At 37.1% G+C, this 25,005-nt stretch overlaps 1 protein-coding gene across 4 annotated transcripts in view; it reads left to right on the forward strand.

The window, feature by feature from the left end:
• The window catches only part of LOC138748603 (kinesin-like protein KIF21A), a 114,418-nt gene that overhangs the window by 87,051 nt on the left and 2,362 nt on the right, over positions 1–25,005 (forward strand). For 2 of the 4 annotated variants that reach the window (XM_069909073.1, XM_069909074.1), the window contains 9 exons: positions 3,133–3,187; positions 3,613–3,830; positions 6,926–7,045; positions 15,670–15,708; positions 16,819–16,955; positions 18,322–18,502; positions 19,108–19,272; positions 19,836–19,953; positions 23,553–23,723. In XM_069909073.1, coding sequence (XP_069765174.1) covers positions 3,133–3,187; positions 3,613–3,830; positions 6,926–7,045; positions 15,670–15,708; positions 16,819–16,955; positions 18,322–18,502; positions 19,108–19,272; positions 19,836–19,953; positions 23,553–23,723 — 1,204 coding nt within the window. Of the gene's footprint in view, positions 1–3,132; positions 3,188–3,612; positions 3,831–6,925; positions 7,046–10,537; positions 12,520–15,669; positions 15,709–16,818; positions 16,956–18,321; positions 18,503–19,107; positions 19,273–19,835; positions 19,954–23,552; positions 23,724–25,005 lie in introns of those variants that run through there. The other 2 variants (XM_069909075.1, XM_069909076.1) reach the window with 2 other exon arrangements.

Consider the following 25,005-nt stretch of genomic DNA (forward strand, 5'->3'; position numbering starts at 1 on the left):
TGTGCTTTACAGAAACCTGGCTAAATGTGGACATTCCAGACAAGGCGTTTCAGCCCAAGAGCTACCGAATACTGGCGTCTGGAAAAACCAGAGGAGGCAGTGTTTTGTATCATCATCAATTCATTGTGGTGATATGACAGTCATGTCCCAGTCCTGCTCCCCCAACCTGGCAATCAAGTGGCGCTTATTCTACATGCTGAGAGAGTTCACTGCTGTTATCCTGGTCGCAGTGTACATTCCACCCCAGGCTAACGTCAGGCTGGCACTAAGAGGGACTGAGCTCTGTGATTAACTGCCATGAGACAGCACATCCTGATACCTTCCAATCATTTTAGGGGATTTCAATCAGGCCAACCTGAAGAAGTCTCTGACAAACTAACAGCAACATGTCTCATGTGAAACCAGGGGAACCAACATACTCGACCACTGCTACGCCACCTTGAAGAATGCATAATGAGCTACACCACATCCGTATTTTGGCAAGGCTGATCACCTGGTGGTACTTCTACTCACGGTGTACAAGCAGAGGCTGAGGACCACAGTACCATTGGTGAAGGCAGTGCAAGTATGGTCAAGGGAGGCAGAGGAGCATCTGCAGGACTGCTTTAGATCAGTGGACTGGAATATATTCAAGAACTCATCCATAGACTTGAATGAATATGCAATAGGTGTCATCAACTTCGTCAAGACCTTCGTGGATGAGTGTGTGCCCACGCTCACATACTGGGTGTATGTGAATCAGAGAATTTCAAACCTGCTGAGGACAAGAACAAGGGGGTTTAAGGCCGGGAATTGGGATCTTTACCAGAAGTCCAGGTACAACCTGCAGATGGCCACCTCTGAAGCAAAGTGGCAATTCTGGAGGAAGTTCGAGTCAGACAGATAAATGCCAGCTGTGGCAGGGAGTGCAAAGCAATAGTAAAGACCATAGATGGCTGTGATGCTTCACAGCTGAACACCTTCTATGCCTTCTTTGAGAAGAAGAACCAAACAGTGCCTGTTAGAATGCTTGAAAAGGCTGAGGACCCTGTGATATCTGTCTCTGAGGCCGACATCAGAGCATCATTCAAAGGGTAAACCCTCGGGAGGCATCCTCAAAGACCACCACCATCCAGGACTCTTCACTCTGCTACCATTGGGGGAAAAGGTACAGGAGCCTAAAGACAAGCACGCAACGGCATAAGGACAGCTTCTTCTCCGCTGCCATCAGATTCCTGAATAATTAATGAACCAAAGACATTGCCTTACTTTTCGTGCACTGCTATCTTGTTTTATTTATCGTAATGTTGTAAGATGATTATAATATGAATGTTTGCACCATGATGCTGCCACCAAACACCGAATTTCACGACAATAAATTCTGATTCTGACAGGATTTGTGCACACTTGGAAAGACTGGAGATAATCAGCGTAGCGTTGTGTGGGTGAGGTGATGTCTTACAAATATGGTGGAGGATGAGAAGAGGAGGTTCATAAGGATAGGGCAGTGGATATTGGCTACATAAACTATAGTAAGGCATTTGACAAGGTCCTTCATGGTAGGTTGATCCAAACTGTTTTATTTCACACGTTACCAGAACCTTAAGTTGCAAAGAGTTGAATCTTCCTGGTTGGAATCAATTGTTGTAATTAAGATGCCCAGTTTTCAAATATTAAAGCTTAGGTTTTTCTGTATGTGCTACCATTCGAAGAAATAGCAAACTTTATAACAGCATTGTGCAGCAGCGGGCAAGTTTTCCAGTGTAGGTACCGTATTATTGTGGAAAACCTCTTTGATCTTGGTTTTGGGCTCCCCAATGATCTCAGTGGGAATTTCAGGATCAAACTACTGGTAACTTAATTCTGTTTTATTTTTAACAAGCTTTTTTAATTTTTGATTATTTTACATTTATTTTAAATTGCTGAAAATAAAGTTTAATGATGCCTGGTCATTATCACAGCACCTTTGAGGGAAAGTGCTGAATCTATTTGTCCTTTTATTTTGATCATTTTGCTTGCTCCAGCATTTTCCATATCTTGTTATTTGTGCTTATCTGAATATCACTGCTGGAAAGATATTTAAATATCAACCATTTGGTATCTGTACAAAGTGAAGGGAGGAAAGTTTAGGGGAGACATCAGGGATAAGTTTTTTTTACATTGAGAGTTAAGAGTGCTTGGAATGCATTGCCAGGGGAGGGGTGATGGTGGAGGCTGGATCAATAGGGGCATTTGAGAGTCTCTTAAGCACATGGATGAAAGAAAAATAGAGGGTTGTGAGTTAAGTATTGTTTTGAGGAAGTACATCTAGGTCGGCACAGCATCTTGGGTTGAAACGTCTGTACTATGCTGTTCTATATTCTCTGGATTAATGAAAACTTTCCCCTTTTAAAATTTCTCCTTTCCTCATCAACTTAAGTTTTCTCTGTTTTTGATACCTGTCATGGATAAAAGTTTCCAAGCCAACTCTATAATTTTGATGTCTTACAAATATGGTGGAGGATGAGAAGAGGAGGTTCATAAGGATAGGGCAGTGGATATTGGCTACATATTGGCTACATAAACTATAGTAAGGCCTTTTATAATTTTGTAAACCACTATTGCTTCAGGAAAACAAGACCGGCCTATTCAAATCTCTCTGCATAACAGAATTCCTCCAATACAAGCAAAATCCTTGTGAATGGTCTCTGCATTCGCTCTAATACAGCCACACCCTTCCTGTTGTACACTACAATTATAGTCTAACCAGTGTTTTCTTAAATTGCAACAGGTAGCAGACCTGATGCAGCACGACTTAGTTGTAGTTTAATTTGCTCATCATGTCGGCCAAATTACCTGCTCCTGGGCTGGACTGTTCTATGATTTGACTCGCTGTGCTTTCAAGGGTGTTACATTATTCATGATTAATGAGCATGCATTTTGTATTGCAGTTTTTGGTTGGAACTGGAAAGCATTTGATTTTGTGAAAGCTGGACATTTTAATCTGAACTAAGCCTTTTGTCCTTTCAGTGTGGTAAATCAAATATTAGTTGTTGATGGTGGTTATTTAATTGGACTTTAAATTCATTTTAAGTTAATGGCCAATAAATTGTTAAGATTCACCTTAATTAAAAGCAGTCTTGTGAGGAGGTTTATTTGTTTTTATTTCCACAGTTCACTGACTTCTGACTTGATGAGATTAACAGGTGACATCAAACCAAAGGATAAGGTATTTTTGCCTTTATCACTTTCCACATGGTTATTGAGTGCCCAGTAGATTTGTGAGAAAGACATCATCAGGATACAGCAACCACTGAATACTGCAGAGACAACCTGTTTTTTTTAAAATCAGCTTGTTATTGGCAGTATTGTCTAATTTCAGGTTCAAGTACTACTTTAAAATTAATATTTTCTGTAAAATCAGTTGTTGCTATAGAAGTTGCTCCTTGACATTGATGCAGGAATGTCTGACCAGTGGTGTATGGCTGAATTAAATCCATGCCACCTAGCTGGTTGTAAATTACGCACTTAGATTTATGCTAGTAATTATTTATTGATGTTATTTAACATGTAATTTTAAATTAATTTAAATATATTTTGCTGAAATTTAAATAATGCATTGAAATTTAAATGTTTCTGCCTATTATTGTACAGGCACGAAGGAGGACAGCTACACAAATGGAATTGCTTTATGCAGACAGTAGTGATTCTGCCTCAGACATAGTTGCAGGAGATCTTGCTATGCCTATGCCATTAATGCCTGTCGCAGAGGTGCAAGGAATTGAGAAGGACGTGGGGACTTTACAGGCTGATGCTGCTTCAGCTAGGGAAAAAGAGATAATACCATCACCCCTTAGACTTGGCAGTAGCATGTAAGTTCTGCCTGGCGTGCACTAATAACTTCTGCATGTTGCATGATGCTGCATTGGTTTACTATGGTTTTTCTGTCTTTTTCCTTAATAGTTAATAAATTATGTAGACTCTGTTCAATACTTTGCATGCATTTCAAGCTTATAAATGGTTTACAAATGTTTCACAACTAAAACAGCAAAATTTGATGTTCTGAGTAATATGTCTTTATCCAAAATTCCATTGGAGTATTACATTTAGTCACTGAACATAAAATCTGGCACCACATTATTATTTTATCTCTAATTAAAAATATGACTTTTACTTTGGGAATTAGGCAGATAAATAACAGACACTGCCTATTCTCTTAAAGTTTTCCTTTTCATGTTAAGCTAACTTAAGATGAGAGTATTTGCTCCAGAGATTGGAAGACTTGTTGATATGGGTAAACCCCCATCCACATTGGGTGCTTTTATTCACATTTGAGTTCTCTAAATACTCCTATTTATGGTTGCTAACTAACTGCATAGTTTCTTCCTCATCCTTTATCTCAACACACTTTTCAATGGTTAAAAAAAGAAGAATTGCTGAGGTGTTTTGGTATCCTTCATCCTGCATTTTTTTTTTCAATTTAATTTAGCCTTGTCCTTTACCCAAGTGAATGAATCAAGCCTTTGTTCATAACCTTTGAAGTATTTGGATTTCCACCTTAGCCTTATCCCCTTTAGCTTGTTTTCTGTAGAGATTCCCTTTGGTCTCACTGGTCATTTTAATTGAATTTGCACATTTAAGAAAGAAAGCCAATGTTACCAATGGTAAATCTGTGCTGTGTATGTGCCCTAATCGTTGTCTATTTGAATGCTTTATCTCTTTCCAGTTATTTGCATCAGTGCTTTTTCTTAAAATGGGTCTGTCACTTTAGCCAAGTAGCCTTTCTGTTCCATGTTTATTCAGTTAAACATTTATTATTCATTCTCTATTCCCAACTCTCTAACTTGACCCATATTTTGTGGAACTAGATCGAATAGGAACTGTCTTAAATATCTTTTCTGAGAGTCCATGGCATGTTCTATTACCAAACCTTTACACTGCAGCCTTCACTTACAGCACTGATACCCTTTGAGGTAATGAAAAGCTATATTAATTAAACTTTACACTTACTTTGCCCTTTTGATTTACAATTTACCTATATTTCACTTCAAATCAATAAGTGCTCTAAATTACTTTCTTTAAAAATTTATTTTAGGGATATGGGTGATGCTGGCAGGGCACAGTTTATTGTTTAGGTCTTGGTAAGCTAACCAAATTGTTACATTTTAAAGGTTTGTAGTGTTCCGTCATCTATTGCAGTGATAATGTTTCTACATGGGTATTACTGTGTTTGTGAAATTAAATTGATGTTGATGAAGAAGTGGAATATCCAGAATGGTGTGTGGTTTGATTGGGAACTTGGTAGTTGCATTTTCTACATTGTTAGGAGATACAGGGAAACTGGTTGTTATCAAAGTAAACTTGGAGAGCTGTTTTATTGCATACTTAGGTAAAATTGAGCCACAAAAGGTTGTGACAGAGTGTTTAATATTGAGTCTTGTTCAAGGGTATTGATCAGGTTCATTACTCTTGAATGATTTTTTACTTCAAATATATCATCTTCATCCATCCAGGAAACTGCTGACTGTTCCATTCCAACCTCGTCTCTGTTATTTTTAAAAGCAGTATTTAAACGTTTTCCATATATGGTTTGGTATCTGCAAACCAAATTCTTGCTCTTCAGTTGTTGTATTTGGGTGGATCTGTGATTGCTTTTACTTTTGTCCTTGTTAAAATTGCCAATACATTGAAAATTGTGTTGGGAGGAAAACCATTGTTAGTCCCTTGTTCGGCTTGGAGCCTGCTTGCAAAATTATTGTCAGTAAAATGATCTCCAGCAAGTGAATGGTTTATCTTGGTGTGAAAGTTCCTTTATCTGTGCTTATAGAACAATAATTGTTGAGAGATTTTTGTCTTAAATTAAGTATAAAAACAATTGGTGTTTCCACTTTTGGAGTCGGAACGAGTATGAAGTTCAGTTTACTTTTGATTATTAATGTAATAAATTAAACCGGAGAGCAGTTACAAACACAAACTTTAGTCTATCGTTATCAAAATAATTTCATTTGAAAATTCAAATTAAAGTGTAAATAATGTTCCAGAATTGGTCATATTTTTATGGGATCAGTTAATATTCATATTTGGAAACTTGATTTTTACTGTTTTCCTCCTTGCTGCTGAGGCCTAACAATTTTTTGTACCATTTGTTATTGATTCCTATTACTTAATTTAGGAATTATTATATTCTTAAAGTCCACACTGTCATACTAGTTGAGAAAAATCTTAAATCTTGACAAATTTGGATGGGTAAATTGATTCATAGATGGTTCAGTCTTGATAATCTACAGGAAGTAACATTGACCATTCTATATTGTAACAGGTTTAGCCCAAGGCAATTAATATAAATTGAAATGCAAGTTAAATTAGATTAAAATATTGGAATGGAACATTGTTCCTTGTGTATTGTAAAGTTAATTATTATTGTATTTGTCGAATTCATCTTTTCCACTGGAACCTTATTGCATTTAGATTAGATTATGCACAGCTACTTGCATGTATTCTGCAATAATTAACTCTGGCTTTGACAATCGCTTTGAGAGGCAGGTGATGGTGGTGAAGGGCAGAGGGCAGCTATGTGATATTTTAGATCCAAGCAGCTGGTTGATAGAATAAATGTACAGAAATTATCCCCAATCGTTGGAGCATCAAGTGCAGATTTTGACTTGGAATCAAGTTGAAGGTAAAAAAAAAAGTAAATTTCCATAACTATTTTTATATGCATATAAAATTGTTATAAAATCTACTCAAAGATTGTTTGAAGACATGAAGAAAAATGACCCACAGAGAACATTATTTAACTTACTTGTGCATTCATTTTTCAAACATTTTTAAAGCAGGATAGGGTTTTAAGATATAACCAGAATATCAAAGTTAATTTGTGTTTTGAAAATTGGACATTGAAGTTTGCAGTTTGGGTGTTATACCCAATAATTAATATTATAGTTTATAGAGTTTGGTCTTGTTTTAGCTCTCGACCATCATCAACAGTGGAAAGAAAAATACCTGAACCTTCGCCATTATCCAAGAGGAAGATGTATGACAGAGGGAACTTAACAGGAGAGAAATCGAAGGTTAAAGAGCAAAAACAGTGAGTAACATGATAGCAGACTAAACAATTTTATAGCTCTTGCATGTCAGTTTACTTCTTGGCCATTTGCAAATGTACAACTTTTTCTTTCTTGGATATATCATTATCTTTTATGAACACTATTGTTTAGTACATTGCTTAGATAGTGTTGTTGAATTCAACTCAGAACATTTTTCTTAGCCAGCTTGGTTAGCTTACATACATTGGGTTTAATTTATTCCTAAATTATTCCAAGAATTCTCTTGTTAGCTATGATAAATTTTATGTGGGAAACAATGGAAGAATTTTATGTAGATCAACTTGAGGGTAACTTACTTTGCATTTAAACATTGCCATGGTCTCAGGAAAGCTGGAAATGGATCTTCATCCCACAGTCTGCTTAACAGACATGAAGCACCTTATCTACTGTAATTCCATTTTCCAACCCTCAGACTGCTTCCATCCATGGCTTGATTTCTCATTTGCTCATCCAGATGCTAGTTAAATATTGTGAAAGTATATGCCTCCTTCACATCTTCATTCTGAATTTCAACTACTCACAATTCCCTGCTAAATTTCCTCACCAAAAACTGGAACTCTCTTCTCTCAGACAACTGTGCCAAGAGAGACAGTTTCTCATAGTCTGCCCTATTTATTTTGTATACCTCAATTTATCTTTCAATTTGTGTAAGTGAAAATAGTATCACAATGAGAGATGATACAAAATATATTTTGACATTTATTTTGGTGCAAACATTATCATTAGGTACAAAGTATCAGTAACTTACTCTCCAAAGCTCAGTTTTATTTTTAAGCATTCCACTGAACACCTCCAAAAAAAGACAAAATGGTCCACATCAATAGAGCACCCTGGAAATTTGCATGAATGCAGTCTCAGTTGGACTAGCATCACGTATCCTATAATGTGACTTTTGTTCTCACCCCTTAAACCCTTTCATCAACTTTGTTTTTTTAAAAAAATATCAACAGGAATGCCACACATTGAATTCTCTCCCAAGCTTATGTACCACTCTGTCCTGAAAATATCACCTTCATCATCAAGATACCTATCTAACAAAAAAGAGAGCACTTTGACCAGAAGAACTGTAGTGATTCAAGAAGGCAGCTCAACAGCCCCTTCAAGAATTGTTAAGCATAAGGAATGTTACAAAGTTCCATCAATGCATCCGTTCACGTTTCCATGTCCAATTGAATGGGTTTATCCGTTTTCTGTGGTCATTAATCAATTACCAAAGTCATCTGAATTTTATTCCGTTATCCTCATTGTGCAAGTTAATTGCCATTGAGATCAAAAGAACGAGAAGATCAGAAGCACTTATGACATTAAACTGGGTGGAAGAGGCTACTCAATCCTTTGAGCTTGTTCTGCTGTTGAATTGGATAAAAACTGATATAATTGTAACCTAAAAATCTGTTTCCATTTACCCATATTTATTTTTCCACTCCACTTGCTCATCGAGAATTCATCCACTTCTACCTTAAAAATCCGAACTGCACCATCAAACTTGCAGACAAAGGTGTAGTTGTTGTGGTCTGGGACACTGACCTCTCTTTGGCCAAAGCCAGACAACTCTCAGATACCTCTTATTTACCTTATGAACAGGACCCCATCAAATCACTCTATCACGCATCATCACTGAACTCACTTCCAGTCGCCTCCCTGGCACAACCCCCACTGCCTGTTTCTACCTCCTATCCAAGATCCACAAATCTGATTGTCCCAGCAGACCCATCGTTTCCATGTGCCCCTACTCCACCAAATTGGTCTCTGCTTACCTCGACTGCTTTGTCCACCCCCCCCACCCCCCACCAGTCCACTCCCTTCCCACCTATATCCAGGAAACTTCACACACCCTCCATCACTTCAACAACTTCTATTTCCCTGAACTCAATCGCTTATGTTTACAAAGAACATCCAATCCCTATACACTTCTATCCCCATACTAAAGGCCTTAAAGCCCTTTGTTTTTTTTTTCTGGACAATAGACCCAACCAGTACCCCTCCACCACCACCCTCCTCCAACTGGCAGAAACTGTTACACCCTCAATAATTTTTCCTTTGACTCACCCACTTCTTCAGATTAAAGGGGTAGCCATGAGTCGTAGCTATGCCTACCTTTTTGTAATCCATGCTAAAAGTCTACACAGGCAAGGCATCTCAACTTTTCCTCTGCTACGTCGATGACTGCTTTAGTATTGCCATGTGCACCCATGATGAGCTCATTGACTTCATCCAAATTGCTGCCAGCATCCATCCTGTCCTCAAATTCACTTGGTCCATCTCTAGCAACACCCTCTCTTTCCTTGACCTTTTTGTCTCCATCTCGGGAGACAAACACTTGACAAACATCTTCTACAAGCCCACCAACTCCCACAGCTACCTCAACTGTACCTCTTCACACCCTGTCCCCTTTAAGGATTCCATTTCATTCTCTCAATTCCTCCGTCTCCATTGCATTTGCACCCATGATGATGTCCTCCTCAAACAACATGGCTTTCCCTCTACCACCATCAACTCAGCCCTCACCCGCCTATCCTCCATTACCCGTACATCTGTCTTGGCCCACTCTGCCCTCATGTGCAACAAGGACAGGATTCCTCATCTTCACCTACAAACCCACTAGCCTCCACATCCAACATGTCCTCTTACGCCATTTCCGCCACCTACAAGACATATATTTCCCTCTCCACCTTCCACAAGGACCACTCCCTCCGTGACTCCCTCTCCACCAATTGTTCTCTTGGTACCTACCCCTGTGACCACAGGAGATAGTCCACACCTTCTCCCTCACCACTATTTGGGTCCCAAAACAGTCCTTCCAAGTGAAGCAACATTTCACTTGTGAATCTGCAGGGGTCATCTGGTGCTCCTGTTGTGGTCTCCTCAACATTGGAGAGACTGGGAGATTGCTTTGTTGAGCATCTCTGCTCTGTGAGCTGCAATAACGTGGATCTCCAAGTGGCCACCAATTTTAATTCATCATCCTATTCCTTTGCTGACATGTCTGTCCATGGTCTCGTGCACTGCCAGAATGAGACCACCTGCAAATTGGAGGAACAACACCTCCTCTTCTGACTTGGCACCCTCCAAATAGATGGCATTGATATCGATTTCTCTGGCTTTTGTTATCCACTTGCCTCAACAAAGGTCTTCCTTGACATAGTGCCAATTCACAGGAATATCTTGGTCATGCCAGCAACCTGGTTTCAAATCAGGTGTTGTCTATTAAGATTTGTTACTTTCTTCTTGTATCCACATGTTTTTTTCCCCTGGGTGCTCCTGGGTTAATTGGTATATTTTTTGGCACAGGCTTCTGGACAGGAAGGCTCTGTAACTATGCTGTACGTCTAAATTTAAATAGACTGTTGCAAATAGTCCTTCTGCTAAGATATCTATTGAATGGATATTTAGCAGATGTTTTTAGTTTTCTTTTCCAGGTTTGTAAGATGTTAACTTGTTAAACAAACATCAAGATTTTTTTTAAATGACAGGAATGATACAAACACAAGAGGAACATGAGTAGGCCACCAGGGCCCTTCAGCATGTCATGGGTTCAAACAAGGCTTTAGCAAGTCTGAACATTTAAATTGATAAGAAAAGGATGTTCAGTCACAGAGATTAATATACGAAGAATCAACATTCAAATATTAAATGCTAAATCTTCATATTAATACTTCTTAAGTTGTCTATCACTAAATGTTTTAAATTCCTATAATTTGTAATCTAAAATTAGTTTGCAACATTCTTGTAATTTTCTCTTTTCAATTTAAAGTACATCCTGATTTCTAATTGTTAAAATTCATGTCATCGTGCACAGTAATTTGGACATGTTCCATGTATAAAGCAGCTTCTGCAGTCAAGATAGGCCATTCTAAGAAGTGAAGTCTGACTATATGGGAAATTTATGGCTGGCATTATCCTGAGGAAAAGTATTGGCCTGCTCATGGGTTGACTTATAAACAGAGGTTCAACTGGTCATTACATATCCACTGTGACAAATTATGTTATATTTTATATTGTATATAGATATATTTTAAAGGAGATAAATTGTGAAAATTTTTAAAAAAGTAAGTCACATACAAACACTTCAAAACAGATCTCATTTAAAATGGCAGAGCTTTGCTCAAATCAGACAGTCCAGGCTCTCAGTGCCTTTGCAAAAACTTTGAAAGATGCCGATAACTTTACAAGTAGGTGTTAATTGGATATGCTGTGGAGTAATGGATGATTGTTTTGGAAAGCAACTGATGAAAGAACTCAGAAGATTAGGTCTGGAGCCACAGTCTGACTGAGTGCAGTTGCCTGTTCTAAGAGGGTCATGTGGTTTTCTCTAAGTAAGAGAGAGAGAATTCAGTTGCATGGTTCAACAGCAGTAGCTGGGACTGGAAGAGGACAAGCTGGCAAGCTTGTGGAAAAACCCCATTTTGAAGATGGGTTGTGAATCCTTAGTTCAGCTTGTTCAAAGCCCTTGTGGTCCATACAAGAGGAGAGGACTGGCTGTATAATGTTTCACTTGAAATAAGGGAAACAAAAAGGAACTCTGGTGACCTGAAAGAAAGAGGTTATCATCTGGAAAACCCTAATGGGGCAAGTTTCTTTGGGAAGACACTGAAGTGACTGTTCAGAAGGAATCAGTTGTAGGTGTCCAATGAGCAACAAATCTCTCTGAAAACCGACAAGAACCTTCCTGAGTGGTAACCATTTGCCTTTCAAGCACCAAATCCTGGTGAAGTTAATAAATGTGAAATTCTGTGCATAGTCTAAGAATTGCCTGATATCAGTGAACTTGGAGGAATGAGAAATGAGATTGGACTGTGAATCAAAGAACTTTTCTGAACTTACAAACATGTGCGCTTAGAATTAGAAGAGGGTTAAGTTAATAATAAATTAAAGTTTGATCCTGTTTTCATGTTTAAAGATAATTAAAAGCAATTTTTGTTTAAGTAACCATTTGTCTTGGTGAATTTCTATTGCTTCTGGGTTTTGCGGTCCTCTGGGCTTGTAACATCACAGATAGTGTCTAATATTTCCAGTTTAATTATTGAAATAAATAACTTGTGCCTTTGAACTGCAGTCAAGAACTCACGAGTCAGGAGATATGCGAATAACATAGGTTTTTATCAGCAAGAACATGGCAGTGTTAGCCATCTATGAGGCTGGTCCCAATCTGAGCTGAGAGCAGTGGGCAGGAGCACGTGTACAAGCAAGGAGACTTCTTCCCCCTAGTCAGCCTATAGCACCGGTCCTCCAACCCAGCTAGCAGAAAGCAACTACATGCATGCAATTCCAGGGGTCGCCACAGCCTTAAATTTGTTCAAATGAAATGGTCCTTATTCCAAATAGTTTTTTAAAAACCACATATTCATTCTGTTAGCTTCGGGTCCATTTTAGAATCCCTCCAAAGGATTAGTAGCTTGATCTCTGCAGATTTTGTGAAATTGTAGAGCTCTTCTGTGCAATTTTCTGTTGGGTTCAAATAGTGTATGAATATTCTAATACACTAATTCTGATATTCAAATAAAAGTTTTGAAATATACCCATTGGCTCTGGGTGCAGTTCTTTAGATATGTATGGAATAATATAACTGAAAATGGAACTAGGTCTTTATAAAGCTGTTCAGTCAGAAGTTCAGTTGAATGATCACAGTGGGATACTACTGATGCAGATATATCCTGAATATTATCTAATAGTTTAAATTACATTATTTTCACAATATATGTGATTTGAGTTTACTTGTACAATTCACATTTAATAATCTCTCCATTTAGATTGTACAATTTCTCTGCATTGCTTTCCTTGATTAATGCATTCTGATAGAATAGGACCCCTGATTTGTACCTGCTTTGGTGACAGTTACTGGAGGTGGCCACCCTGTATAAAGGGCTTAAGGTCTGAACAGTGCCATGGTTCTTTCTTCCCTTGCCTACCACCTGATGCAGTTGTAACTTTAAATAAGCTGTAGTGTTTTCTTCCTTTGTTGTAGCAAATTGGAATCTACCCCATAGCATCATCCGGTGAGGATGCTTGGAGATGAAAAAGCACCAACAATTGAAACAGTTCGAAAGAAATGTGAAAGATTAAAGTATATTGAAATTTTGTCTACAAGATATTAGCAGCTGTATAATGTTTCAATTTTCATTCATGGCTGTCATTCCACATTTTCCACCAGCTGAGGAAAACTTCAATCTTGAACCATTTGATTCTTCATCAGGATTCATGGATAGGACTCTCCTGGTCACTTTCATGTGCACTTTAGTTTCAAGTGGTTCCCTACATTGAAATCACTTTGCCACTGATATGATGTGGAAATCTTTGAACATTATTGACCTTGCCGATTTATTGTAAATTTTAGTCTTTCACAATCTGCAGTGACAAATCGAAGTGTTTTTGTACATGAGAACTCTGAGGATTTGAAATGAACCAGAACACTGGTAATTTTGTGATTTCAGATGCTGCCCTAATCAGGAACCTAATTCCATTTTCAGTTATGTTATTGTAAACTTATGTGTAAATAACTATTCCTGCTTCTAATGGGTAAATAAGCTTCGACTTCATTAAAGTTTCTACAAAGCTCACTTGCTGTTTTGTATAAGTTGAATCTGAATGACAGTTTTTTGATATTACACTCTTAACAGTTTTTTTTTACTGTTTAAGGCAACAATTTAAAATGGGGAATAATAACTTGGGTGTTGATAGTGAACAAAATGGGTTACTCCCAGCCTCATTAAATTTCAGTTCTGCATTTTGCCATTAGGTGTCAGTCTTGACACAGCCACAGCACTAATGCTAATTCATTTGCAAGGTTGAAGATTTTTCTTGCTTTTCGGGTTGTTTAACATGAAATGGTGGGAGATGACATCTTTTGGATATTAAACAGTAAACTAAGATCTGTCTGCTTCTTTTGAAAATATTAAACATCTCTGCATTTATTAGGCCATCATTTGTTACTGAGCCAACATCATGAGGCAGTGGGAAGGGGTGTCTGCAATTAATTCAATTTCTAATTTGTCCACGCTTCCAGACACATCATTCCTCCATCTGCCTTGCTTTGTACTTCAGGATAAAAGCTTTGAGAGAAGTAAAACAGAAAAAAATCTCATTGCTATTGTGAAATTTCTATTCCCATTTTGAGGTAGTTGAATTGTAGTTAAGAGTCCAAATAGAAATTGGGATAGACAGCCTTAAAAATTTATTTAACAGCATATAAGATCCCCCCCCCCCCCCCACCCCCATTTCAGCAGGGAATATTAAGAATTTTTTTTAAATTGTATTTATGGGTAAGAATTTAAAACTTGGACAAAACATGCAACTAGGACAACAGGAAAAATCTTTTTAATAATAATACTGCTGTAATTAACAAGAGAAAACAAAAGCAGCTTAGCTATAGCAGGAAACATTTTATAAGAGAACAAGATACCAGTTTGGTTATCTTAAACAAAAACACATTAACCGATCACACCAACCTTTTGTTCTTGCAAAACACTGATTCTTTTGTTGTTCTCTTAATCTCCTGGGCTCATTAACCATCATTTTGGTAGAAACGCATTTCCTTGAATTCCTCTCATTTATCACCCAGTTTTATGAAATCTCTTCAAGTTGTGGCCAATGTGGGACTGGATGACGAAGGCTACGTTTACCCTATAGTTGTTATTCTTGCTTTCCCCAGTCTCGTTTCATTTTTAATGGAGACAGTGCCCCCAAAAGCTCTCACTGCTGCTCTATTACCATGCTCCTTAGCATAGTTTACCACTTTTAGCGTGTATGCTATAGTGTAGCATATGCGCTTTCCTCCCGTAGCCATCTTGACAGTAAAATCTTCCACTGCTATCATCATGTGCTTTGTATTTTGGTGCACAATGAAAGATGGCGGTCATACTGGTGAGTATGGCATTATTCACCATTATCACCCTAATTTCAACTTCGCATCTTAGACCTAAGCGATATTTTTTGTAAAAAAAAAATTAGGTCTTGTATGCCGTCAAATATGATAACTAGATTCATTAATATTATTATACTAATCTGATACCACCATGGAGAGGATTTGAAATCTTTCTATCAAAAAAGCAAGATTTTGGACACTCTATTAAATTGCTTCTTGTTGTTGTTAAGGCAGCTTTTGAATATTAATCAGGATCCTTTGAGGCTTATATTTTTTTCCTCCAATTACATTGGAACCACTGGCAAGTGTGGTGGCCTGCAGTCTCCTCACATTTCTCTCATTATCTGAGCAGAATTGCCAGTATTAATGCATAATGCAAATTTTTAATGTCCAATTCAAAAAAAAATGGTTTTTCTTTTGAGAATTATGCAATAAAGAAACACATTCTGGTGATTTGAATATTCTTTTTCACTTCTGAACGTGGACCTTGTGTATGCCCACATGATTTCTTTCTTTTTCTCCTTCCTTTGTGTGTTCTTGCTCTTAGATCTGTAGGTTTTGGACTCTGCAGCATTCATAATGAAATGCAATGATGTAAATGATGAATGTTTTGTTTTCCAAAATAAGGTAATTGTAAGTACTGAAGCAGCAAGGAAAATGCTACTTTTCAGTTATTCTGCAGAGTTTAATCTACTGATGTCTCCTCTTCTGTGTCTTTCCACGATTCCATCACTTCTATTGTAGGTCAGATGAAAGTGACTCCTCTAGTTCGGAGGTACAAAGGTACACCATTTAACTTGTCACTCAAAATTAAGCAGATTTTACTGTGGCGCTCATTGCTTATATTTCTTGCATGCTGACAATGCTACCAGCTGCTATTGCTTTGGGGACCAAAATGTTTGTGGGTGCTCTTTCCAAGTTGGGTGTTTTAGTGTCAAGCATAATATAATTTTGGTAAATTACTCAGCTTTTGGTGTTGCTTGCAAAATTTAGTATGCTTTTTGCACTAAATGCTTCTTGAAATGCTTTTTTGCTGAAGAATAATATTGACTTTTTCCATTCATAGGTGCCCTAGTTTTCCTTTGCTTATAAAAGTCAAATGATGAGATGTCATACATTGCAATGCATGTTTTTTTAAAATAAATGAAATTCAAGATAAATTATGTCTGAAAGGAGAAAAAGACACATTGGCTTTCTAGCAGAATATAAATTAGTGAAAATAGCTGCATGGTGAAAGTTTTAAGAATTAAAAACCTTGTTTAATTGTGGAAGTTAACTTCCATCAAGAAATTTGCTGGTATTCTGATCGCAATGTATTTAATATTGTATACCTTGAATAATTTAAGGATATTAGCCTTTTTTGGTGCCAACTGGTTAATTCTCAGAAACATCAATTTTATTATTACTATTCCTATTGCAAATTGATACCAGCTAAATAAGAATAAAGTAGAAAAGAACATTTACCTGAAGGTGTTCTGATTATAGTTTCAAGAAGAGGCGTGGTTGGGGAGGGGAGACAAAGTGGAAGAGAATGTGGCCCAGATCTTTAAGATCAGTGGGACACAATATAGGTCATCCGTCACATTGGTTAAAAGGGTAGCAAAGAAATGATGCTTATGTTTGTTGATTCTAAAATTTTGAATCCATTGATGTGCCAGAAAGTCACCATATATTGCCAGATCATTTGGGAAAAAATAAGCAAGTCCTCTCCATGAAAATGATTGTGTAAAGAGAGCTTCTAATTTTATTAAAAATATTGACAAGGCAACTTTTTTCTACTTTATGAATTAAAAATGTAAGCAATTTAAATATGCCTTTCGTCACTGTCCTTTTGTGATTTCATAACAAAGCTTTTGTGCATATTACTTAGTTTTCCTATCATTCTTTTCCCAGGGGTATAATCAACCTGTGTGCGAGCTCTAAAGCTAATAGGGGTGCACCTCTTTACTGTACTCACATAGCTGAAGGACACAGCAAAGCAGTGCTCTGTTTAGATGCGACAGATGATCTTCTTTTCACTGGCGCAAAAGGTGAGGAAAGAAATTACTCAAACTGAAATAAATAAATAAAATACAATAAATATCGATTCACCAATCCGTAGTTTTCTGAAAACTCAGTGATGTGAAGGTCAAAATCAAGACTGATTACCCCTTTAGTGTTTTCTGTAATTGGCTGAGAAGAACAGGATGGTCTTTGTCTCATTTCCTGTTGTGAATGGCAACCTCTGTCCAATAAGTCCTGATTTCCAGGGACAAAGGGTTGATGATTTGTCAACCCCACCTACAGGACTTTGTGAATACCATCCACCAGCCTGTTAACTTGTTCATCTGTTGGGTAGGCAATGAAAGAAAAAAATTGTTGTACCATTACATTTGAAATAACCTTCATAGCCTGATTTGGTCAAAATTTCTTTGTCCTCTTCACCCCTTGTGCTTTTCCAATCAGATGAGGGCCACAGTTTTTGTATTACAGTACATACATTTGGCTGTTTCACCAAGAATTGATTTGAATAATTTTGATGCTAAAAGATAACTCAGCTATTCTGTAATCATTTAAAAGTTAGTCCTTTTATGCAGAGCTGTTACAATTATGGCAGAGTACTTTAAATTGTTCTATGTCCAAGAAATGCTCTTCAGGTCATCAGCTGACCAACTGTCCAACTTTGACAGCTCATTTTCTTGAGCTCAAGAGTGCTTGATGCCAATCATGATCTGATCCAAGTCTGATGGGCTGCCTGATTTCGAGAGTTAAAACTATAACAGGAACCTGTGCTTTCTCCTAATCTCTACCAGGATTTATCAATTTCTTTATACCATTCTATGACAATTTAGCAGAATTTCATTTACAGGTCCTGAACAAATCATTGTGCATTGTATCTACAAGGCCTTGAGAGCATAACATACAGCACTTTAATTCCATGTGAAATGTTGATCCAGAAGTTTTACAGTCCTCCCCAGTCACACTCTGAACTTCAGTAGGTCAAAGACAAATATCAATGTAACCATAATGCAAATCACCACATCTCCTTTCTGGGCACATTCCAGTCCTTGAACTCCACATTGATTATCTGCAGTTGCTGAACTCTTACAGTTCTGGATTTGACCCAGTATTTCTTATTTAATTCATTGCCTCCATATATAACTCAACACTATCATTTATCATTTAATTTTGCCTGTTATCGAAGATCTTTCCTAGTGTTTTCTCTGACTCTCTCCCTGCATTGTAGCTTAAAACCCATTTCATTTCTGAATTCTCCCAGTTCAAATAAAATGTTATCAACCTGAAATGTTATGACTGTTTATCCTCTCACAGATGCTGACTGACCTCTATTGGCTGATATTTTTCACAGCACAAAAAAGAGGCAAGCTAACATTTTTATCTGTAAACTTCTGACAGATCGAACATGTAAAGTATGGAATCTTGTAACAGGACAAGAGATCATGTCGCTTGGTGGACACCCTAATAATGTGGTATCAGTCAAGTACTGCAGCTATTCTAGTTTGGTATTTTCTGCTTCTACATCTTATATTAAGGTGTGGGATATCCGAGATTCTGCCAAATGCATCCGAACATTGACGTAAGTATCTATTTTGACAATTGAAGACTTTAGCTTAAGATCAATAGGATGTACTTTTAAAGATTTTTTATTAGAAATTTAAGTTTAGAATTCTTCCTTTTTTTTAGAAATACATTTTTTTAGGAGTATTGACCCTCTGCAAGGGTTCTAATCTGTAGTTCCATCCTTGTCTGAGGTGCTGGACAAATCCTTTTGAGTGCCTGTTTTTGATCAAGTTATTGAAGTTGACAGTTTGATGTTAAGCCCTTAAGAGAACCTGGAAGTGTGCTGTTAGTAGAAGAGGAGAGGATAGTCTAGGGCCACAAAGACTTTGCCTTTCTTTTGCACATTTTAGTGTCAGTCTGGGCCCCCATCTCCTGGTATTTACTAAAGAAACATGCATGGTGTGAGATATATAAGCAACATATTGACATTTTAGAACTGTTGTCTTCACCGGGACACTGCTCTGCACCACCCATCAACAACTTGCAAAGGCTCAGTGAGCAGATATAGGTATTTAGTTCTGTCACATTTCTGATTAATTTTTGTATTCCTTGTTAAGAGAATGTTGTAATAATTATTAAAAGGAGCAATATAATGTATGAACAATCTTTTTTGTTTCTCAGGTCGTCAGGCCAGGTATCAATGGGGGATGTTTGTGCAAACACAAAAAATAGAGCAGTTACCATCCCACCAGGAGAAAATCAGATAAATCAAATTGCACTCAACTCCACAGGCATGTTCCTCTATGCTGCTTCTGGTAACTCTGTGCGAATGTGGGACCTCAAAAGGTATTTTTAAATAGAAAAAAATTACTATATTGAGATTTGTTTTTCAATCTTCCTTTTAAATATACTCAAAGTTTGTTGTCCAACTTGATCAGAAAATTAAATTCATCATCTGCAAATTCACTCTGAATGATCCAAAAGGTATTTGAAAATCAAAGAACTACAGATGATGGAAATCTGTTGGAAACACTCGTCAGGTCAAACAGGAACTAGAGAAATATAGTTGACATCTTGGGTCTCTTGTTCTGAAATATTATCTCTGGTCCTCTTCCATTACTATTAGACCACTGGAGTGTTTCTTGCAACTTTTTATTATGAAGTAATGGTTTGCAGTAATGATAGTGAGCAAGTACAGAATTGTTGAACTTGCCTCTTCTTGAATTCTCTTTCAAACTGATCTGGATTCAAGATGAATCATAGTCAATAAAATATATTGGCTTAAATTATGATTGTTGGGTTCATTTTTTTTCCAGAAAGTTGGTGAAAACTCAGTCTTTTAACTGAAATAAATGTATTTTCACTTGTAGTGCATGTTCAATGATTAAGGAGGTTTTTCTGTTTTTAAGGTTTCAATCAACTGGAAAATTAACTGGACATTTGGGTCCAGTTATGTGCCTTACTGTTGACCAAACTGCAAATGGACAAGATTTAATTATCACTGGGTCCAAAGATCATTATATAAAGGTAATATTTTCACAATGAAAATAAAATCTACATCAAAATTTACACTTTTGTATCAACTTATTTCAAATGAGTCCCTTTGCAAGACTTTTAATATTGAATAATATTGGATAGAATGTGCCAGGAGCTGTTCCAGAGAGAAGCATCGGTGAAGAACAGTGCATGAGTCAGCTCATTCCTGATCCTGTCCATGCACATTAAAATCTGGAATAAACTGGATTTAAGATGTTTGGAAACTTGTCACCAAGTTTGGTTGGCAGAGGGGGTGTTGCACAGATTTTCTGTTTTGAGCAAGGTGCTTTTTTTTTCCCCCAAGGGTAGCTAGATAATTTTCCTTTATTTACTAAATGGTTTAATTTGTTTATATTCTTTTGTAATTTGAAAAAATAAGTATTCATGTCTAACCAAAGTAAATGTGCTAATTAATAAGATGTCTGCAAAATGAACTGTTTTCAAAGAATTAATTTTCCACAATATTGTTAAATGTTGGAGATTATTGCATAAATATTGGAATTCCGACATTATCTGCAGAAAACCAGTAGAATATGATTTTTGGATGGTTTTTCTATCTGTTGGTGCAGCTTGTAATGTATAATGAGACGCATAGGACAAGGTTGTGACTCAAAATTGGGTACCTGTAAACCACAATGTTTCACCATGTGAATAAAGGTGATTCCACATTTCACTCAGCTGTCATTTGGGATCGGTAACTGGTTCATAGAGAGTGAACCAGGGCATGCAAGAGACAAAAATGGATATATCCTAAATGGAATGACTACCTGATGAACCATTTTCTTATGTTTGTTAATTATGAAATCAATGTGCTATTACAGATTATTTGTATATTTTCACAATATACAAATCTGATCAAAGAGCTGCATCTCTCACTGTGCCTCTCTCGTTATTGGAGACAAATGAACAGCTACTAGAAGAGCCTGCAAGAATATTCTCATCCTCCATAACAGTTGACCCAAACACATTAGTACAAAAGACTAGTGTGTCAAATTTATATTCTGCTTTAGTCATATGTTCTGCATACATTAAATTGTAACAAGTTGTACAACTCTGAAAGCTATTTTTATTTTGATCATATAAAATCAAAAAAATACCTTATGTACAGTGGAGGTTCTGGGAACTGAAAGCATCAGGCTAGAGGATTAAAGACTTGTTTCAGGTACAGCCATGCCTCTGGCCAGGCAAACTTTGTCCATGTACTTACAAGATGGAAAATTTATTAAATATATTGTTACGAGCCCAAAGGACCCCAAAACCCAGAGCAATAGACATTCACCAAGACAAGTGGCTTTCAAAACAAAAGCTATTTTTAATCAACTTTCAACATGAAAATAGAATCAAACATTAACTTAACTCTATACTTAACTAACTCAAATTAACCCCCTTCTAATTCTAAGTGCACATGTATGCAATGTGTGTGTAAATTCAAGAAAAGTTCCTTGGTTCACAGTTCAATCTCACTTCTCCTCTTCCAAGTTCTCTGGTTGCAGGCAATCACCATACTGTGCACAGAATTTAACATGTATAAAGTTCACCAGGCTTGATGCTTGAAAGGTAAATGTTTACTGCTCAGGAAGGTTCTTGTAGGGTTTGCAGAGAGAGATATTTGTTGCTCCAGGATTTCCACAACTGAGGTACCACCACTAGTCACCTTAGGGTCTCGCTGATGAAACTTGCCCCATCAGGTCTTCTAGATGGTAAGCTCTTTCTTCAAGCTACCACAGAGTTCCATTCCTTACTCTATTTCAAGAGAAATATCAGACAGATAGCACTTCTGGCCATCTACTGCTCTGGAAATTGCTTTCATCAGTTTCAAACAGTTTTCCCTGGATTGCACTTTTCAGTTACTTGTCAGTGTCCCACACACTGACTGACTGAACTGTTAACTCAACTATCTCTCTCTCTCTCTCTGCCACCTGAAACTCCAAAGAGAGCATGTGACTCATGTCTTGCAAAACCCCGACCTTCTCCAGCAAAACAACAGGAGTTCTTTCTTCTGCTCCCATCTGTTGTTAGATAAACAAAATCCAGGAGTGACCTTTCTGTGAGCATTTGCAGAAAGGGTACTGATAGACAGCATGACTCCAGCAAGACAATGGTCAAGCATTTTATGATGTCAGTTCAATTAACACCTTCTTGTGAAAGGTGATTACATTCTCCAGAGATCTTGCAATGTGAATTCTTCAGTCTTTCAAATAAGATCTGTTTTAAGATGTGTGTATGTATGTGACCTATTCTAAATCTTATAAATTCTCCCCAAATATTAATATTGTTACAATATTCCTGTCCCATCTGGCTAAATACTAACCAATCAGTCTCCTCTCAATTATCAGAATTGTTATTGAGCAGTGCTTCACCGATAACATGCCCACTGATGTGTATTTTGAGATTTGCTTACCCTATTCAGAATAGGGTCTGGCTGCTACCTTTCATCATACCGCTAAAGGAGCTGAAGTCAGATCTAAAGGTGACCCTGACTACCTTTGATGTCAAATCGACAAATAAGCAAATTCAAGGTCCTTAAGTTCACAAGAATTAGGGGAAAAATTCACTAGCAGGATAACTCAAAAAGAGAAAAGTGGTCGTGTTATAATCAGTTCTAGTGCCTGGGTTTTTTGGAGCGCAAGTTCCTAGGTCAAAATATCTTTGACTGCATCAGCAACTAATTTCCTTCCATTTTAAGATCAGGAGTGGGTTTGTTTGTGGCTTATCCTGTTCTCTTTACAATTCCAGTAATGCACTCATTACTCATGCACTCAGCCTGCCAACATGCAGCTACACCACGACCATGCAGAGATACCAGGCAAAAACCTTCTTCAGCAAGAGCCTAACCACTTCCTTTTGACATTCAACAGCTTGGTTACCACCGAGCTAACAAAGCTTAGAAACTTAACTAAATAAATACTGCAGCAACAGGAACATATCAAAGTTGAGTTTTCTGTGGCTGGTGCCCCATTGCCTTTCTGTCACTTATGAAGCACAACCCCATTTTTCTGAACATTTGTAGAGATAATTCAAGTTTGACTCTTTTAAGGGAAAACATTCTACTTGAATAGCTTCAAATATGAGCTCTATGTTTGCATCCTCCCATCACTATGGCCGCAGATGATACCTTTCATAAGATGCAATGTAGAAACTCTTCAAGTCTACCTTTCAACACAGGACCTCTGCATCTAGAAGGGCAAGGATGACACGTGCATAGGAACCTGAAAGTTATTCTCCAGTTTGCAGATCACCCAGACTTAGCAATATATCACTCTTCTTTCATCGCTGCTGGATCTAAACACTGACCGAGCAGCAATGAATAAAACAAGTTGCACTCAGTTTGAGTACCATTGCTGTAAGAAGAGGCATGAGTGCTAGCATTTAAAAAAAATTCCTTTCCAAGAAAGGTGAGAGGAATAGAAACAAATGTCAGAATTGGAGATTGAGCATCATTTGCAAAATCATCTTTCTCAAAATGTATATTCAACTGTAACCATCAACAGCTCTCCTGAGCCCCTTTTGACATTTTGAGCTCAATAACCTGTGGGGTTCTAACTTTCATAATCTTGTATAAATATTATTCTATACCTATTTTTTTATAGATGTTTGAAGTCACGGAAGGTGCTATTGGGACTGTAAGCCCTACGCACAATTTTGAGCCACCACATTATGATGGTATTGAGTCACTCACGATCTTGGGAGACAGCTTGTTTAGTGGATCAAGAGACAATGGAATAAAAAAGTGGGATATGGCCCAGCAAGAACTGTTCCAGGTATGAACACAGTGTTAATGTAAGTTCCATGTTGGCTGAACAAATCCTACAAAAGGAGAAAATCTTGATTTATCTAATATGGGCACTTGCCTGAAAACAATGATCCCCTTTCTATTCCATGACTGTTAGTGGATACTAAATACCTCTGAACGTCTCCTGATTCACATTAATTTTCCTAGTCTATTGAATTATGGAACACAGACCATTCTCATTGAATGAGCTATCGTATTATTTTGCTCTCTTTTCCAGAATCCTTGAAAATACATCTTCTCCAAAACGCTTCTAACATATTCAATTGATCCTTTCAAAATTGTCTTAATTTCCTTGCTTCTTAAATCTATCCCATTTAGCCCTCTCTCCTCCCCATCTATTAAATCAAAAAATGTATATTTTCCTTGAATTCAGGCATGTCCATGACATTTGAGAATTGTGTAGGCTGAGTAAAACTTTTTGAGATGAGAAATAATAGAAAATTGCTTAGGAAGCTCTGAAGAAGTGAAGTACTATATTGAAGGTCACAAGACAAAAGATGATTAGACTGGATGGGTTTGAATAGGAAATGGTGGAAAAGATAAATTTGGAATCTTAGTGTGGAATAAGGTAAAATTAAAATCTTTTTGGGTGTTGTGACAATATTTTGAAAAGAAGGGGCACAAGATTTTATTAAAGATACTTTTACCCAGTTGGTCTAAGGAGTGATATTTGAGTCAAGATGCAAGTAAGAATTGTTTATGAAGATCATGTATTGCTGGTGTGAGATGAAAAATAAGTTGAATGTAATTCATTTGAAGCAGAAGTTATAGAGAACTGACACTGTCTGTTATACACAAGTAGCTGAGAATGCTAAACAAAGCAATCTAAAAAAGGAAGGTCCTTGAAAGAATATAAAGTGAGCACTTGAAGAGCAATATTTCACCGAGTACAAAGACATTATATCAGCTGAGATAAAGGATTGTTACTGCCTAGATTTGTGATCAGTAGTAATATAACAATGCTGGTTTTAACGTGAAGAAAATGATCTCCAATTACTTGATCTTTGTGGCATGGATTTTTGTTTTTAACTGTTTAAATGTGGTAGATCACTGCTATCCAGCAGTCCTCAAGCATGCTTAACAGCCAATCTAGTATTACTGTATTTTCACTCTTATAACGCATACGTGCAAATAATGCACAGAAAATCATAAATTGTGTAAAATATTTTTGTGTAATATACCGCGCAGGTATAATATTCTAAATTTTGACTGACAAAAGCAATTTGCATTTAAATGGGACATGAGATAAA

The sequence above is a fragment of the Narcine bancroftii genome, chromosome 13 (genome assembly GCF_036971445.1).
Source record: "Narcine bancroftii isolate sNarBan1 chromosome 13, sNarBan1.hap1, whole genome shotgun sequence".
NCBI lineage: Eukaryota > Metazoa > Chordata > Chondrichthyes > Torpediniformes > Narcinidae > Narcine > Narcine bancroftii.